This window comes from Xyrauchen texanus, chromosome 44, assembly GCF_025860055.1.
Source record: "Xyrauchen texanus isolate HMW12.3.18 chromosome 44, RBS_HiC_50CHRs, whole genome shotgun sequence".
Classification (NCBI taxonomy): Eukaryota; Metazoa; Chordata; class Actinopteri; order Cypriniformes; family Catostomidae; genus Xyrauchen; species Xyrauchen texanus.
Genome location: NC_068319.1, coordinates 26,004,084 through 26,020,369, shown reverse-complemented (window position 1 = coordinate 26,020,369; position 16,286 = coordinate 26,004,084). Strand labels below are relative to the sequence as shown.

Here is a 16,286-nt window from a genome sequence, read left to right as displayed (position 1 = left end):
GACCCCTTTTAACAAAACTGGTCCTAAAGGAAAGTTTGGGGTTCAATACAAGTTAAGCTCAATCGAACACTTGTGGCATAATGTTTATTACCAAAACATTGTGCCATAAAGTATATCCCTTCAATCTTTGACTAGTCCACCAGCGGGGTCCGCCGAGAAAAATATAATTATACAAATATTAATAACAAAAGTCTTGACCAACACAAAACAGGGATAATTTTATAGCTTAGAAGCTGTACATTAAAATTCATGTAGAAATTATGACCAAAACTGAACAAGTGCTTTGAAATTTTTGATTTGCTCAGACAAATCAGAAGTGTTACATTTTTATATGTTGTTGTAAAGCTCTCAAAGAGTAGAATACAAACAGCCTATTTGTTTAACTTACAGACAAAAATATAGTGAGTAATAGCTAAGTGTCTTTTTGACATACATGCTACATGTAAACAGTTGTTGCTTATATGCCTCATTTTCAATTATATTATTCATGGAAAATAGACTGAACATAAAATATCACATACCATTGCTTAGAGGAGGGGATTTGTGTTAAAACGAGCCCACACACAACATAACCGGATCCATAGATCAGTAGATAATCCACACAAAGCACATAATGTGCTACCTGGCTAAAAACACGTTAGCTTTCATGGATCAGATGACTTCATCGGAAATGATGTAGTACGTTGTCCAGCATCATGGAATGCTAAACCAATCCTATTAGGATTCAGATCTCTGCAACAAGTGGTGGAAGTCATCCAAATATGAGCAGAGAAGATCGTTCACTCTAAATATATTTGGCCACTTGGAGATGTGACTTGCCAAGTAAATGACACAGACTCAATGATGGCTGAAATGACACAGAATGGAACGGAATGAGATCTCATTCCTCATGTCAACATCCTTTGGAGAGAGAGCAAACCTTTAGTCATTGTTGTGTAATTAGATCTTATGTACAAGTATTGTGTTTTATTTGTATGGATAGACAATTTTGCACACTAGGATTAATTATTTTTGTAATGTTATAACTTTTGATTGCTTTGTTGTATAAACACAAACTTTTACTCAGTTACAGGTGACATGATTAGGACTAAAATAAAACCAGTTTTCCGGACCCATCTTATTTACACCCTGAGATATATAATTTTAACTCAGAAAATAAAAGAAAGGAGCTTAAAGGGTTAAAAAAGGTGAAACGCAGTTATAGTAAGGAACTTACGATGGAATTAAAAGCTAAAATACACACGGTTTCAAAAGTAGATTCAAAAGATGTAAACATTATACTGTACACGTTAACAAGATTTTTGTAAATGTGATAAAATCCAAGATTTACCAGCATTACAACGTTTACCAGATTACATGGTTTACGTCGTCATGCAACAAATTAGTAAAATTTTATATAACTTCACACAAAGGTTATTAATTGATTTTTTTATCACACTAAAATCTTAACACGTATAATGTTTACATATTGTGGCTTAATTTCTGAAATATTCACCTCCATTGTAATTGCCTTACTGTAACTGATTTATTTATTTATTTTTATTTATAAACAATGGACAAGTCAAAATTATTTTTGGTGGTAATCAACATTATGCCACACATGCTGTCGATTGAGCTTATCTTGTAATAAACCCGGAACGTTCAATTAATGATTCATTCATCAATCAAGCTTAATGATCCAGTCAAAGTTGTTAACAGCTCACTACAAGGATGATTTTCAGAGAATAATGACTTCACTTTCAGTCTATTCCTTGCACAATAGTATTGTATGAGTTTAGAAGACGTATAATATAGGAATACATTGTTTTATTTAGTACTTTTATTGTCACTTCGAGTCTCTCAATTACAGGCAAATATATATTATGGGCTCTTCATATTGTGACATGACAAAAATGTATGAATATTTTACTAGATTAAGGTGGCAACTTTTAGCTTACCCACTGACACATCATGCCTCACTCTCCCCTATCCTAACGTAAAACTCAAATGGGAGTATGATGACCAAGGATCATGTTGTTTTTAATAAACTAGAGGGCAAGTATAACGTAATGACATCAGTTTATGATGTAAGGCTGTTATCAATGTTGTACATAAAGATCAAAATAATAAGACGCCATTTCAGACACAAGATTAAGCAGTGTAAATTGAGAATCATTTCTAAAGAATACTTGTATGGCTGTTTGGTAACATAAAAAAAAAGCCTTGATGTTAAAACACCCTGTGTGGCTTGCCTCAGCCAGATTTTTATTAAAAACAAAACATTTCACAAATTACATGTGTTATCCTGGGGAATTTCCTTATAAACTAAAAGGATTTCAAATAAATTGAGCAATAAATGAGGTTGAATTCGCAGCGCAACCCCCTCCATGGACTGGCCTGCGATGTTTGCATTTTTTTGGGCAAAATATGAAGTATTTTGAATGTTTTCAATGTCCATGCTTAAAAAAAAAGTACAGAGGAAAACTATTTACTGTTGTAAAAAGCCATTTATTTCGGGCATGCTGAACAGTCTGGTCATATTTGAGGCAAGGACCCACATTTACATGTGGTTACGACATTCACATGTTGAAATAAGACACAGCTCTTTCTGCTCACCACACAACATGTACATTAGCAGCACAACCACAATGAATTGAGGAAATATATGGTCTATATAGTCAAGCTTAACATTTTTGTCTAGAGTGTCCACATATTTTTCACATTTTTGGCAGACTGATCCATATTAAGGACAGTATTTCCCCACAGGATTTTGTGAGACTGTGGTGGGTTGACCTCAGACGCTCTAGGGAGGTCCGGTGTCATGCTCCTCGTAAGATCATTTTGTACATTTTAAAGTGAAATGCATCAATCTGGTGCACTTTTGAAGCAAAATTAAGAGGTTAGATCTACATTATGAAGAACTGTGTGCTCTTGTAAACATTTTTGTGCTCTTGGTTGTATAGATATGAATGCTGAAGACATGGCAAAAAAAGTCACACCCACAAAGCATAAACGAAAGTTTAACGCAGTTCACAAATGGTCAAAACACAAAATCGACTAGAGCATTAAGCAGGGATGGATTAACAACCAGGCCAATGGGGCCAGTGCCCAGGGGCCCTTGACTGCCTGGGGGGGCCCTGTGCTTTAAGGTTGTGTGATCCAGTTTGGCAATCCCCCCTCTCGAAACCCATCAACAATGAAAACAAAACACCCCCTCCATCAATAACATTTGGAGGGGGGCCCTTGGAGATAATTGGCCCCGGGGCCTTTGTAAGTCATAATCTGTTGCTGCATTAAGCTTTGTCATGTGCTTGACCTACAGACAATGTAAATTGGTCATTCACTTGTCCGGGTAAAAAAAGTTACTTGTCCAGAGAGAAAAAAAGGAAATTTAAGCTGTATATTTTTCTCAAATTATGGACGATACCCAACCTAATAGTGTACATATGCAATCAACTCAACCTTCTGGTTCCAGGCACCCTGAATGGGGGAACAAGGTGACGTACCAAGCATGGGAGCAAGCCGCGCCAGTTGCGCCTTTTCTCTCTCCATGTTTCTCGCATAGGCCATCTTAACGCTATCACATGCATCGGGGAAGGCGTTCTTTTCCAACTCCTATTCTTTCAGTGGGAAAAGACCCCGTGGAGACCACACCTGCCCAGGCTAGGTGAGGTAAAGTGACTAAATACATCACATGGGTTTTCAGGCCACATGTGGAAAATGGCGCGGTGGTAGATCCTACCTGCTAAGAGGGAGGAGTTGCTACAACACGGCGACCGGGGTGTAAGGGGACAGTACTGTAGAAAATACACACCGGGGGATTAATCCACACAGGGGCCCGTCCTGTGGAGCACCCATTCCAGTACAGAGTAGTTTCAGTACCCATAGTGGGTCTCGTCGGGGAATTCTTCCGCTGAATTTCCGGACCAGAAGGCAAGGGAGGAGTCATCCAGGGAGCCGAGTTAGTGGGATCTCCTGAAATAAGAGCACACGTGAATGCCTCAGTGGAGGGGAAAGGCGCTAGGTGCAAGCGGTACACTCGGTCAGTTGTTCCACGTTACCAAGTTCTACTGGCTCGGACCTGAGAAAACACAGGACGAGACCGACTCAGCCCTGAGATTATAATATCTCGTAAAGGTATTGTGTGTTGCCCAGCCTGTTGCTCTGCAAATGTCTGCTATGGAGGTGCCATTGGCCAGTGCCCACGAGGATGCTACACTTCTCGTAGAGTGTGCTCGAACCCTTAAGGGGCGGGCATGGCCTGGGTGTGATGGGTCAAAGCTATGGCATCAACGACTCAGTGGGAAAGCCTCTGTTTGGAGACAGCGTTCCCTTTTCGCTATCCACCAAAGCAGACAAAGAGCTGCTCAGAACATTTAAAGCTCTGTGTGCATAAGTACGCAAAGCACGCACCGGACACAGTGACAAAAAGGCTGGGTCTGCCTCCTCCCGGGGCAGCTTCGCTTGCAGGTTCACTACTTGGTTCCTGAAGTGGGTCGTAGGAACATTGGTCACGTAGCCCGGTCACGGTCTTATAAATCCTGGCAGGTGTCACTGACAGAGAACGCTTGCAGGTCCCCAACCCTCTTGATGGAGGCGAGCGCGATCAGGAGGGCTGTCTTCAAGGAGAGGGCCTCGAGCTAAACTGAGTCAAGAGGCTTGAAGGGGGGTCTCTGGAGACCCGAGATGATCACTGAAAGATCCCAGGAGGGGAACAGGCTTGGCTGGGGAGAATTCAACCTCCGGGCACCTCTAAGGAACCTGATAATTAAGTCGTGCTTACCCAAGGACTTGCCGTCCACTGCATTGTGGTGGGCCATGATAGCATCTACATACGCCATCAAGGTGGAGGGGGACAGCCTCCCCTCCAACCTCTCTTGCAGGGATGACAGCACTGACCGAACTGCGCATCTCTGCAGGTCTTCAGACTGGGAAGAACACCAATTTGTGAACAAGTGCCACTTCAAGGCGTAAAGTTGCCTGGTAGAGGGAGCTCTGGCTTGGTTGATCATGTCTAAGATGGCAGGTGTTAAGCCTCTTTCGCATCCCGTCCAGGGCCCAGACGTGGAGGTTCCAGAGGGTGCCCAGTCACTGAAAAAGAAGGTCTTTCCTTGGGTGAATTCGCCAGGGAGGGGCTGTCGCGAGGAGCACGAGAACCAAGAACCAAGTTTGAGTGGGCCAGTAGGGGGCCACCAGAATTACTTTGTTGAGGTTGCCTGGGAGGTGAGTGGTGCACAGCAATCTGGCTCCAAAGGAGGAGATGACAGGTGAGTTGTGACATATGACGGGAGCACACGCCGCCTTGGCGATTTATGTACGCTACTGTTGCGGTGCTGTCTGAACAGATCAAGACGTGCTTGCCCCGAATTATTGGGAGGAGCCGCGGTAGGGCAATAAATACAGCCAGCAACTCTAGGCAGTTGATGTACCAACGCAGCGGGGGCCCTTTCCATGAGTCATCGGCTGTGTGCCCGTTGCACGTCGCCCCAACCCTGTTTGGAGGTGTCTGTGGTGACCAGAACGCGTCGGGACACCTGCTGTAAGGGGACTCCTGTCTGCAGAAAACAAAGGTCTGTCCAGGGGTTGAAAGTCTGGCAGCAGGCAGGGGTGATGAACACACGGTGTGTGCCGTGGCACCATGCCCATCTTGGGACTCGAGTCTGGAGCCAGTGCTGAAGCGGTCTCATGCATCAACTCCAGCGACGAGCTTGCTCTTTTCCCAGTTGACCTGAAGCCCTAGGTGGCTGAGGTGCCTGGGCACCTGGTCCCTGCGGGCGCATAGTAACCCTCGGGAGTGGGCAAGGATGAGCCAGTCATTGAGGTAGTTGAGAATACGGATGCCCATTTCCCTTAGCGGTTCCGCGTAGGCGTCCTCTGGACTCATCAGAACCGACCTGCTGCTGGGCAGCCATCGTGGGTCCGGAGGCGGGGGGTCCGCTTCCGGGGTACCGGGACTGCTGAAATGTGGCACCAGGTTGCCGTGAGGACAGCATTTGTGGGCCAGGTGACCCAGGGAGAGAGGAAATTGCTCTGAATTGAAAATGTTGGAACCACAGCCCGAAGGGGGTGCGGCAAAGAAAATACCTTTAACTGAAGGTTAAGGCCCCAAATCGCCTTCAATCCGGCCCCAATCCCATAGGAAGGAGGAGCGGTGCAGGGGGCGGCTGAAGTAGCTTTCTCTCATGAAGAAAGAAAGCTGCAACCACAACGTTGCCAGGCTATGTTCTCGCACTGAGAACATGAACCATTCATAAAATGCTGCCTGCGTGTGATCGCAGCCCAGGCACGCAAGGCAGCTCTTACGACCGTCAGAAGTGGAGAGAAATTAGACTGCATCCAGGAACTACACAGGGGCGGAAAGACATCTTTAAAAAGACGCATTCTGAAAAGGACATTCAACGCCAGCTGTGTATTGCTCTTTTAGAGAAAATAATCTCTTTTAGAATGCTGTCGAAGGGCCCAGGGGCAAAGCTGCACTGTTGTGCAAAGAAGGAGAAAGCCGCTGATATGCGCCGTAGATCCAACAGCATACGCTCTGTAGAGATGAAGTGAACACAACCACTCTGCTCCGAAAAATCTGAATGGACAGACTCATTTCCCTCCCTTTATACCCACAAATTCTGTCTGCCAATTTCTCAATGGCCTTTTCTCAAGTTCAGAGATGCACAAGGCTCTCAAGAGAGAGCCCTAGTATCACTTCTTCGACACAATGTCGAAGTGAACGACAGATGGGGAAACCAACATTCCAGGAGTCTGTAGTGAAATTTGACGATTCTCAATAACAGCATCAAAACTACAACAAATAATAACACTAATTAATGTGTGAATTATGGAAGAATAGATTCAAGTTCTTAAGTAATTATTCAAAACTATTAAACAGTCAGTAATAAAATAACAATAAAACAGCAATAAATAGAATTAGATTTAGAATTAAAAATAATTGGAATAAAATGTAAATTAAGAAAAATCTGTGCTTTTTTTAACAGCTTTGAAAGTTTTTAGCAGCAGTAGTCTATCAAGTATTCAAGTAAACATTCAGAATGAAATGCAACCTAAAACTACTACTGGTCTTCACTGTATGATTATAATACATCAATAATTTTTAAAGCTACTAAATTTACCCAGTCAAGAGCAGTGAGCATTTTCTCGTTTTCTTTTTCTGGTTGTTTGATTATTATAATGACACACTAGACAGCAGCAGGTCTATTAGCTTACAATTAGACTTACAAGTCCACTTTTTTCTCAACTGTTTACGTTCACTTTAGACATCACTATCTGTGTTTACATGAATACCTCACCAAGACGGGTATTTTGGCAGATTTTTGAAATGTATTTGACTGTTCAGTTGCGTATGAATGCGAACATATTCAGAACACACATGCATGTTCAGCATACGCACATACGCCGCCTGTCAATCAAACAGGGAGCAGCTGTTACTAGATCACTTGCAAATTATAAAATAACGTGCTCTTGATTACTTTCAATGACTGACTGGCAGTGAGAGATGCTTTGCCGAAGTAATGGCGCAAAACACAATGTTAGAGATCTTTTATGTTATTAGTAATAGTTTTGGTTCATTATGAATCTGTGGCATCTGTCTTCCAAATGCATACATGTAAATGATTTTATTATGTGAGCGGCATTAAACTAGCATAGCTATGTTGGACATTTTATCAGTCATTATATAAAAATATTTGACTGCACCATGCCACGATTGACCAATCACAGTACTCAAAGCCATGTAATAAGGTGGAAGTTTTGTTAATGGTGCATCAGTTCACCTCCCGCACATGTAGCCGAGCACTCAGACCAGGGCAGATGGTGCCAGGAGAAGCCCACTTCATTGTCTCCACTTCCAGTGCGCTGGATGGGCACATTGAACTTGTAGTGGATGCCCAGATTCTGTTCCTGTAGTAGCACCTGTAACGTCCACAGTGGGGTGTTGATATTTTAGGCCATTTTAAGTTGGTCAATGAAAAATGGCATTAAATGGTACATTTAAATGAATTGTAGTTTTAAATGAATTGTAGAGTTTTTGGATTAACTTTTTTATTTAACTCAGTTCCATCTGAATGGGCACATATTTATTCTACTTTATTCCTTAGTCAGAGAGCAGGAATTTTGTGTGTGTGTTAAATTGGAATAAATTGGACAGCCATGTTAACCAGTGTGGGCCACAATGGAATGGCTTGCGGTGCACGGGCTGTTTGTATGTATTCCAGGGGTGCTGTGACCAGGCCTGGTATTTCCAGAACTTCTGTCCAGGCAAAAGCCATTGTGGTTGCTGAGACCAAGAGTGGGGCTTTTCAGAATGAACTTACACACATGCATGCTGAAACATGTGCATATGAGTATTCTCATTTGGCCAGAGAGAGGTTTTCAGTGCAAAGATATATAACGTTTAAATCTGAAGCCACTAGTTTGAGTTCATGTGAGGTTTGTACACAGATGTGGACTTTATTTAGATGAAGCCAAACTATTTTAAACAGCGCATTCAAAACACAAGCTCGCCTTTTGGAATTACTACCGCATTCCAGTTAAAACCTTTTTTTGTTCTTATGTTTTTTTACATACACATTTTGTGAGACAGCTAATTAAACAAACATTGTCACCAGTGTTGGGTGTAGTCTAATTACAAAGTCATTAATTACTGTACAAAAAGTAGTGTATGCATTACATTTCAAGCTCTTGTAATCAGATTACAGTTACTGACTTTCAGTTAAGTTAATTATTTTAATTACGTTTCTTAGCTTACACATATTTTAATATAATATTATAAAATGTAGAATATATTTAAAACATGAATTACATTCATTTTGCTTTTTTGTAAAAATTTAGTAATTAAACAAACATTGTCACACAAAACATTATGTTATGTACTTTGAAGCGATGTTATGTATTTTTAAAACACTAGCCATTATGAAAAAAGTTTTTGCTTTTCCTAAAACTTTAGTGAGAAAGCTAATTAAACAAACATTATCAGACAAAACATTGTGTTAAGTACAACAAAATGTTACGAATTTTTGAAACACCAGCCATAACAGAAAAATTTTCACTTTTCATTAAACTTTAGTGAGAAAATGAATTAAACAAACATTGTCACAGAGAAAATTGTTATGTTCTATAAAGCAATGTTACGTATTTTTAAAACACTAGCCATTACAAATGTTTTTTTTTTTGCCTTTTTTAAAACGTTAGTGAGAAAGCGAATTAAACATATAAACACTGCATTATATACTTTCAAACAATATAAAATATTTTTAAAGCACTAGTCATAATGAAAAACAATTTTCACTTTTTCATATTTTTACAAGTCATAATGGAATTTTTTTCATTTTAGTCACATCTTAATGAGACAGCCAATTAAAACAAACATTGTCACACATAACATTGCATTACGTCCTTTCAATTAATGTTACAAATTTGTTAAGAATCTACAATAAATGATCTACTCACCATAACTAACAAAATTTCTGTCGTGGCTCCAAGAGCCTCTAGCGACTCAGGCTCATCCGTGGGCCTCTTGTAGTGAAACGCTGTTCCTGCTATGTCAAATTTGCGAGGCCAGTCAATAGTCCAGGCTCCGTTGATGTAATAGTCATCTCCCTCTGATTTCAAAGCTGTGATGTAAGAGACAACACCAGTTAACAACCCGACACGAGCGTGGCGCTGCCAAGCAGAGAGAGTGATGTCATCGCTGTCATACATCAACATGACGAGCATCATTCTCAGGCTTCCTAATGTCATGAACATTTTCTACTTGCACTCAGACTCTATGCAGTTTTTACCTTGCAAAAACATATTTTCAGTATTATTTAGTATTATGTTTTTACTGTTTTCCAGTGAAAATGTCTTAACATCTTTAAAATAAGCTTCATCTTTTTACCCCATTAGAAAATCTTTTTTTTCTTGTTTGAAGCATAAATCTAAGAAAATATAATGATGTTTATACTTATACTGTATGTATCACATGTAGTTTTACTTCAAGTCCATTGTGTTCCACAGAAGAAACAAAGTCAAACCAGATTGAAAACGACATGAGGGTGAGTAATTCAAAGGGAAACTATCCCTTTAAGGATCTTAAGGCTGTTTCAAGAGATTCTCACTTTAAACAGGACCATGTGCTTTTGTAATATTCTTCACACATTCCGCTTTGGAGCTAACGTCAGCCACCTCTGTGGCAGAACATCTGACGATTTATCTTCCTGTAGAATGGCAAGAAAACCCGCTACATAAACATGATGGACAATAAAACTCAAGCTGTCAGACACACAAGCTATATTTATGTTTGTGCTCAAAACAACTTAATTGGACCCGCTTGTTTGATTGTTTTAATTAGTTGCATGGCTGGTTTGTGGTTGGGAAAAGACAAAAGCCTGGTCTTACAACTATTAATATATATGTGGTATAAGAGAAAAGATGGCTGTCAAAGTGATCCAGATTTACACCCACAAAAAGTCCTGTTGTTGTTCACAAACCCCTCCATGGTTCAATTTTTCATCCAAATTCAACAAAGCTTAAGGTATAGTTCACCCAAAAATGACAATTCTGTCATAAGTTACTCACCCTTATGTCATTTCAAACCCATATGGCTGTCTTTTTTCTCCGGAACACAAAAGGAGGAATTTTAAAGATGTCTTGTTTGCCGATTTCAGTAGAATGACAGTTAATAGTGACTCACTTTAAAGCTTAACCCTTGTGTGACCTTTTTTTGATAATTTTAGCTGCGTTAATGCCATCGGCATAAAATTTGCCAAAGGTGTGTATTTTGGGGGGAATTTCGACATTTCAACCTCAATTCCTAAAATACATCTATAATACACTGTGTACATAATATTTACATTTACATTTTACATTTATGCATTTGGCAGACGCTTTTATCCAAAGCGACTTACAGTGCACTTATTACAGGGACAATCCCCCCGGAGCAACCTGGAGTTAAGTGCCTTGCTCAAGGACACAATGGTGGTGGTAATATAGTTACACTCATATCCCAGATATTATGCTTTCACTTCAGAGCCCTAGCTTCAAAATGAAAATGTTTACTATTGTCTACCAGATGGCACCATTTCTCTCATGTTTAGCCTATGGAGCAAATACATCCTTATTTCCTATTTTCTCTTTGCTGTATTATAGAGCTGGATAATTGAATAAACGATGCCACTAAAATTGTGTGTCTGTTTTGTATGTGTAAAACAACAATGGAATTATGTAAACAAACTGACATTTAAAGGGTTATGATCCGGAAAATTCATGAATATTTGGTAGTTATGATCAGGACTGATGTTGGTTAAAAAAAAGTAAAATAAAAAAAGTGAAAGTGGAAAATGATATTAAAATATATTTTTTTTTTATGGCAGTTTTTGACATGGATATTTGTGTCCTCTAAGGTCCTGAGTTTGAGGTTCCCCTTCTGTCACTCACTCTACATTGTGTCGACTAGGGGTCTCTCTTGAGATCCTCGGTTAACTCTTATCTTTCAGAAAAGGCCAATGAGAATTGGCGGACAGAATTTGCATGCCCCTCCCCAGGACATACGGGTATAAAATGAGGGAAGCGTGCGTCTGTTCAGACCGATTTTATCTTCGGAGCTGAGCGGTTGTGATTCAGCAAGATGAGTAAAACCCACTGCTGTTCCACTCACCTCTAAAGAGCATACGCTGTTGGAAATATGGCGCATTTCAGAGGCTTTTCCCTTCTTCTGCCCGCCAGTGTAGACTACGTCCCAGAGCGCTTCGACAGCCCTCTAAAGGGAGTATATATTTCTCTAAAAGAGTAAACACATTCACGTTGAACGTCTTTTAAAAGACGAGTCTCTTGCAGCTCTCCTTCCAAGGGAAAGCTTCTCTAGCTGCCACCCCCCCCCACGCGTCGTGCCTTCTACCCACGGATATAGGGCCAGCGCGACTGGCGCTGGGGGTGATTTTGGGAATCTAACGTGCGTGGTTTCATCGGGTAAATCCCTGCGGACCACTGTTCCCCAACATGCTCATTTGCCCCGTCCGTTTCCGAGATGAGACCGGGTCGCCTTACGTCCAAGTCTGATGTCTCTCTCAAAGCCCCCGAGCTGGATGAGAGTTTTGCCACTGCATTGGAGAGCGTCTTGGCGGACTCCGACGCTGAAGACTCGACTGAGCTAGAGCTGTGCTGGTCCAGTCTGAGGCCGACGCCGAGCTATCTGCTTACCAGGGCCGCCGATTGGTTCCTGGGTTTGGGGCGCTGCCCTGATTCCTTTATTCCCGGAGGTGCATGATGAGCTGACAAAGTCATGGAGGGCACCTTCCAGTGCCCCGAAACCAACTCCCTCGCTCGTCCTCTCTCACTACCCTTGACGGCAGGGTGGTCCAAGTCCCCCAGCTGGATAAGGCAGTTGCGGTGAACCTGTAACTGTAAAACACTGCCTCCTCGCAGGATCGACCGTCACTGCCCTCCAAGGCCCGTAGGTTGACGTTGTCTCTGGCGACCAAGGCCTACAGTCCTGCTGGACAGGCAGTTCCACCCTGCACGCTACGGCCCTCCTGCAAGTCCACCAGGCCAAAACACTAAGAGATCTGCACTTGGGTAGTCCTTGTCCTGATGTGCTGAAGGAACTGCGCTCGGAGACCAACCTCGCCCTCCAGGCCACGAAGGTCACAGCGTATGCACTCGGACAGGCGATGGCCACCCTCGTGGTCCAGGATAAATCTGGTCAAGATGCGGGACAGCGACAAGGCTCGCTTTCTCAATGCCCCCATCTCCCAGATCGGCCTATTCTGCGACACCGTAGAAGGCTTTGCCAGCAGCTCTCGACGGTGAAGAAACCGATGGAGGCCATTCAACACATCTTGTCGTGAAACCCCAGGCCAGCCCGGGCCCAGATCTCAGCCCCAGCGTAGGGGTCCGTGGGGTCTTTTCCTCCTGAAAGAATAGGATTGGATGCCTTCCCCGATGCGTGTTATAGCGTTAGATGGCCCCAGCCGCATCTAACACTCTATGGAGAGAAAACATAGAGAGAAAAGGCTGCGGCTGGTGCGGCTTACGTCGCTTCCCTCCCTCAGGGATGTGGGGGACTATATGATGTCTCTTGGGGCATTGGGGAAGGTTACAGGTCTGATGCACCTGCTATTTTCGCATGCAACAGCTTGCTTGCACCTGCATCAGTAGTCCACGTAACACGTTCAGTGTTGTGCCGTTTTTAAATAGGGACCCCTAGTGTCACTACATTGACACAACGTTGAGTGAGTGACAGAAGGGGAACGTCTCGTTACTGTAACCTCCGTTCCCTGATGGAGGGAATGAGACATTGTGTCCCTCTTGCCACAACACTGTACTAAGCCGCTGAAAGGGCCGGGACCTTACTATCAGCTCAAAACCTGTCTGAATAGAAGCACACTTCCCTCCTTTTATACCTGTATGTCCAGGAAAGGGGCATGCAAATTCTGTTCGCCAATTCTCATTGGCCTTTTCTCAAACATAAGAGGTAACTGAGGCTCTCAAGAGAGACCCCTAGTGTTACTACATCAACACAATGGAGGTTATGACAGTAAAAGAGTTTTTAAAAACAAAGCAAGTTCACGCGAGAACCTGCACGGTTTAGTGCTAAAAACAAAGCAAGTTCACACGAGGACCTGCACGGTTTAGTGCTAAAAACAAAGCAAGTTCACACGAGAACCTGTGCGGTTTAGTGCTAAAAACAAAGCAAGTTCAAGCGAGAACCTGTGCGGTTTAGTGCTAAAAACAAAGCAAGTTCACACGAGAACCTGCACGGTTTAGTGCTAAAAACAAAGCAAGTTCACGCGAAAACCTGCACGGTTTAGTGCTAAAAACAAAGCAAGTTCAAGCGAGAACCTGTGCGGTTTAGTGCTAAAAACAAAGCAAGTCCTGCACGGGTTAGTGCTAAAAACAAAGCAAGTTCACGCGAGAACCTGTGCGGTTTAATGCTAAAAACAAAGCAAGTCCAGCACGGGTTAGTGCTAAAAACAAAGCAAGTTCACGCGAGAACCTGTGCGATTTAATGCTAAAAACAAAGCAAGTCCAGCACGGGTTAGTGCTAAAAACAAAGCAAGTTCACGCGAGAACCTGCACGGTTTAGTGCTAAAAACAAAGCAAGTCCAGCACGGGTTAGTGCTAAAAACAAAGCAAGTTCACGCGAGAACCTGTGCGATTTAATGCTAAAAACAAAGCAAGTCCTGCACGGGTTAGTGCTAAAAACAAAGCAAGTTCACGCGAGAACCTGTGCGGTTTAATGCTAAAAACAAAGCAAGTCCTGCACGGGTTAGTGCTAAAAACAAAGCAAGTTCATGCGAGAACCTGTGCGGTTTAATGCTAAAAACAAAGCAAGTTCACGCTGAGAACTGCTGAAAACAGCAAGTCTGCAGTTAGCTTTAAGTTCAGAGCTTGTTTAGCTGCAAACCTACAAACTTATCAGATGCCTTCAGAAAACTTGAAAAATAAATCATAGACCTTTTTTAAAGTGAGTCTTATCAAATGGCATTATATTGAAAAGATGGAAAAAGATGTCTTTAAAAGATCTCCTTTTGTGTTTCATTTAAGACTGAAAGTCATACAGATTAGTCATACGCATAAGAGTGAGAAAACTATGTCAGAACTTTCATTTTCGGTGAACTATTAATTATTAATCGATAGCTCACATAGCCTAGGTGACGCCAGCCAGAAAGCTCAATTGTTTTAGAGGCAGACAATCTGTTTTGTCCTCCCAACTGTAGGAAACATGTCTAAAAACAGTCATTATTCCTCTTGATGTGGTTTGTGGCACAGAAAATACACACTTTAAACATGATAAATCTTAAAAGCCCTTTAAACATGATAAATAAAAGACTCACCGATGTAGTTCTTTGACACAATCATTTCCCTGATTTCAATATGAACGGATCCCTTCGGGATCTGGATGACCTCCATGTAACCTGCAAAGTGTGAAAGTGAGGCTGAATTGCCCAAAACATGTGTTGACATGCACATCGATTTATGGTACATAATAAAGCAAAACCAGAATTTTCCAATGGTTCATAGAACTTACAATTCCTGTAAAGATTTATGGCCAATTTGCATTGTTTATAATGTTTCTTGTAAACTAAATGAACAAGAGGCACCCAATTATATTTCAATAGCATGCTCAAAGAAAACCTGACTAACTTAGCAACAGCAAATTCATTACAAGACAAGAATTCACGCAGAACCCCTCTCTCCCCTCGAAGTTACACATGATTTACTAGCTATACCTTAAAAGGAGAAAACAGTCCCTTACTACAGAGAATACTTTTGGATACAGCCCTCCGAAGCGTGCAACAATAGAAGTTTTATTGATTCTCTCACACTGCATGATGTAATTAAAATCTGTATATTGCGTTATCGCTTCTATTTTGACAACTTGTTTCTTGACCCAAAAACATTCATTTTATCATTGGTTGTCAGATAAAAAAAAAAACAGCATTTCTATGAAAAATGTCGAGCTTGGCCAAAGCACCCCTTTGGCCTCCTGACAGTAGCTATTGCCAAAAAGACAATGCGTTCCTCCGCACACTCGTGCTGTGCTTTCTTTAAGAGGGATTTCTCTGGTGGAAACTGATTAAAACTTGTCGCGCTTGGCAGGCGTGCTTCGCTGAAATGGGATTCTAAAAGGAGAGCTGAGTGCTTTTTATCCATAAAAAAGCTACCTAAAGAGTTAGTTCACAAATTGCATCATCATTTACTCATCCTCATGTTATTCCAAACCTGTATGACTTTATTTGAAATTGAAAATAAGAAAGATTTAAGAATGTACTGGATGCTCTTTTTCATATAATGAAAGTGAATGGAGACTGGAGATGTCAATCTCCAAAACAACACCATAAAAGTATCATAAAAGTAGCCCATATTACTTGTGTGCTATATTCCATGTCTTCTGAAGTCATACAATAGCTTTGTGTGAAGAACAGGATTAAATTAAAGTTGTTATTCATTGATTATCTTCCCATTCACTGAAGTTCTTAAATGGACAACAAAAAGTTGTATGGACTACAATAAATTATGCAATTCTTTCAATAAAACGCCATTTGCTGCCAAACACCATTGGTTCTCACATGTCCCATGCATACAGTAAATGACGTGAATGGCGCCATATTTGATTGATGTAAAGTTGTATAAACTAATTTATGGTCCTTTTATGGTGCTTTATTTTTATTTTGGAGCTTGACACCCCCAGTCCCCGTTCATTTGATTATATGGAAAAGAGTGGCCAGGATATTCTTCAACATTTCTTGGAAATTCCATGGAAGAAACAAAATCATACCGGTTTGGAACAAGATGATGTTCGGTAAACTATTCCTTTG

The 16,286-nt window shown here is 41.6% G+C and overlaps 1 protein-coding gene across 1 annotated transcript in view; it reads right to left on the bottom strand.

The window, feature by feature from the left end:
• Positions 1-16,286, bottom strand: part of adamts6 (ADAM metallopeptidase with thrombospondin type 1 motif, 6) — a 108,757-nt gene that overhangs the window by 18,597 nt on the left and 73,874 nt on the right. Inside the window, exons 17-19 of the mRNA XM_052116752.1 lie at positions 14,802-14,882; positions 9,436-9,599; positions 7,761-7,899 (exon numbers count right to left, since the gene is read on the bottom strand). Coding sequence (XP_051972712.1) covers positions 7,761-7,899; positions 9,436-9,599; positions 14,802-14,882 — 384 coding nt within the window. The remainder of the gene's footprint in view (positions 1-7,760; positions 7,900-9,435; positions 9,600-14,801; positions 14,883-16,286) is intronic.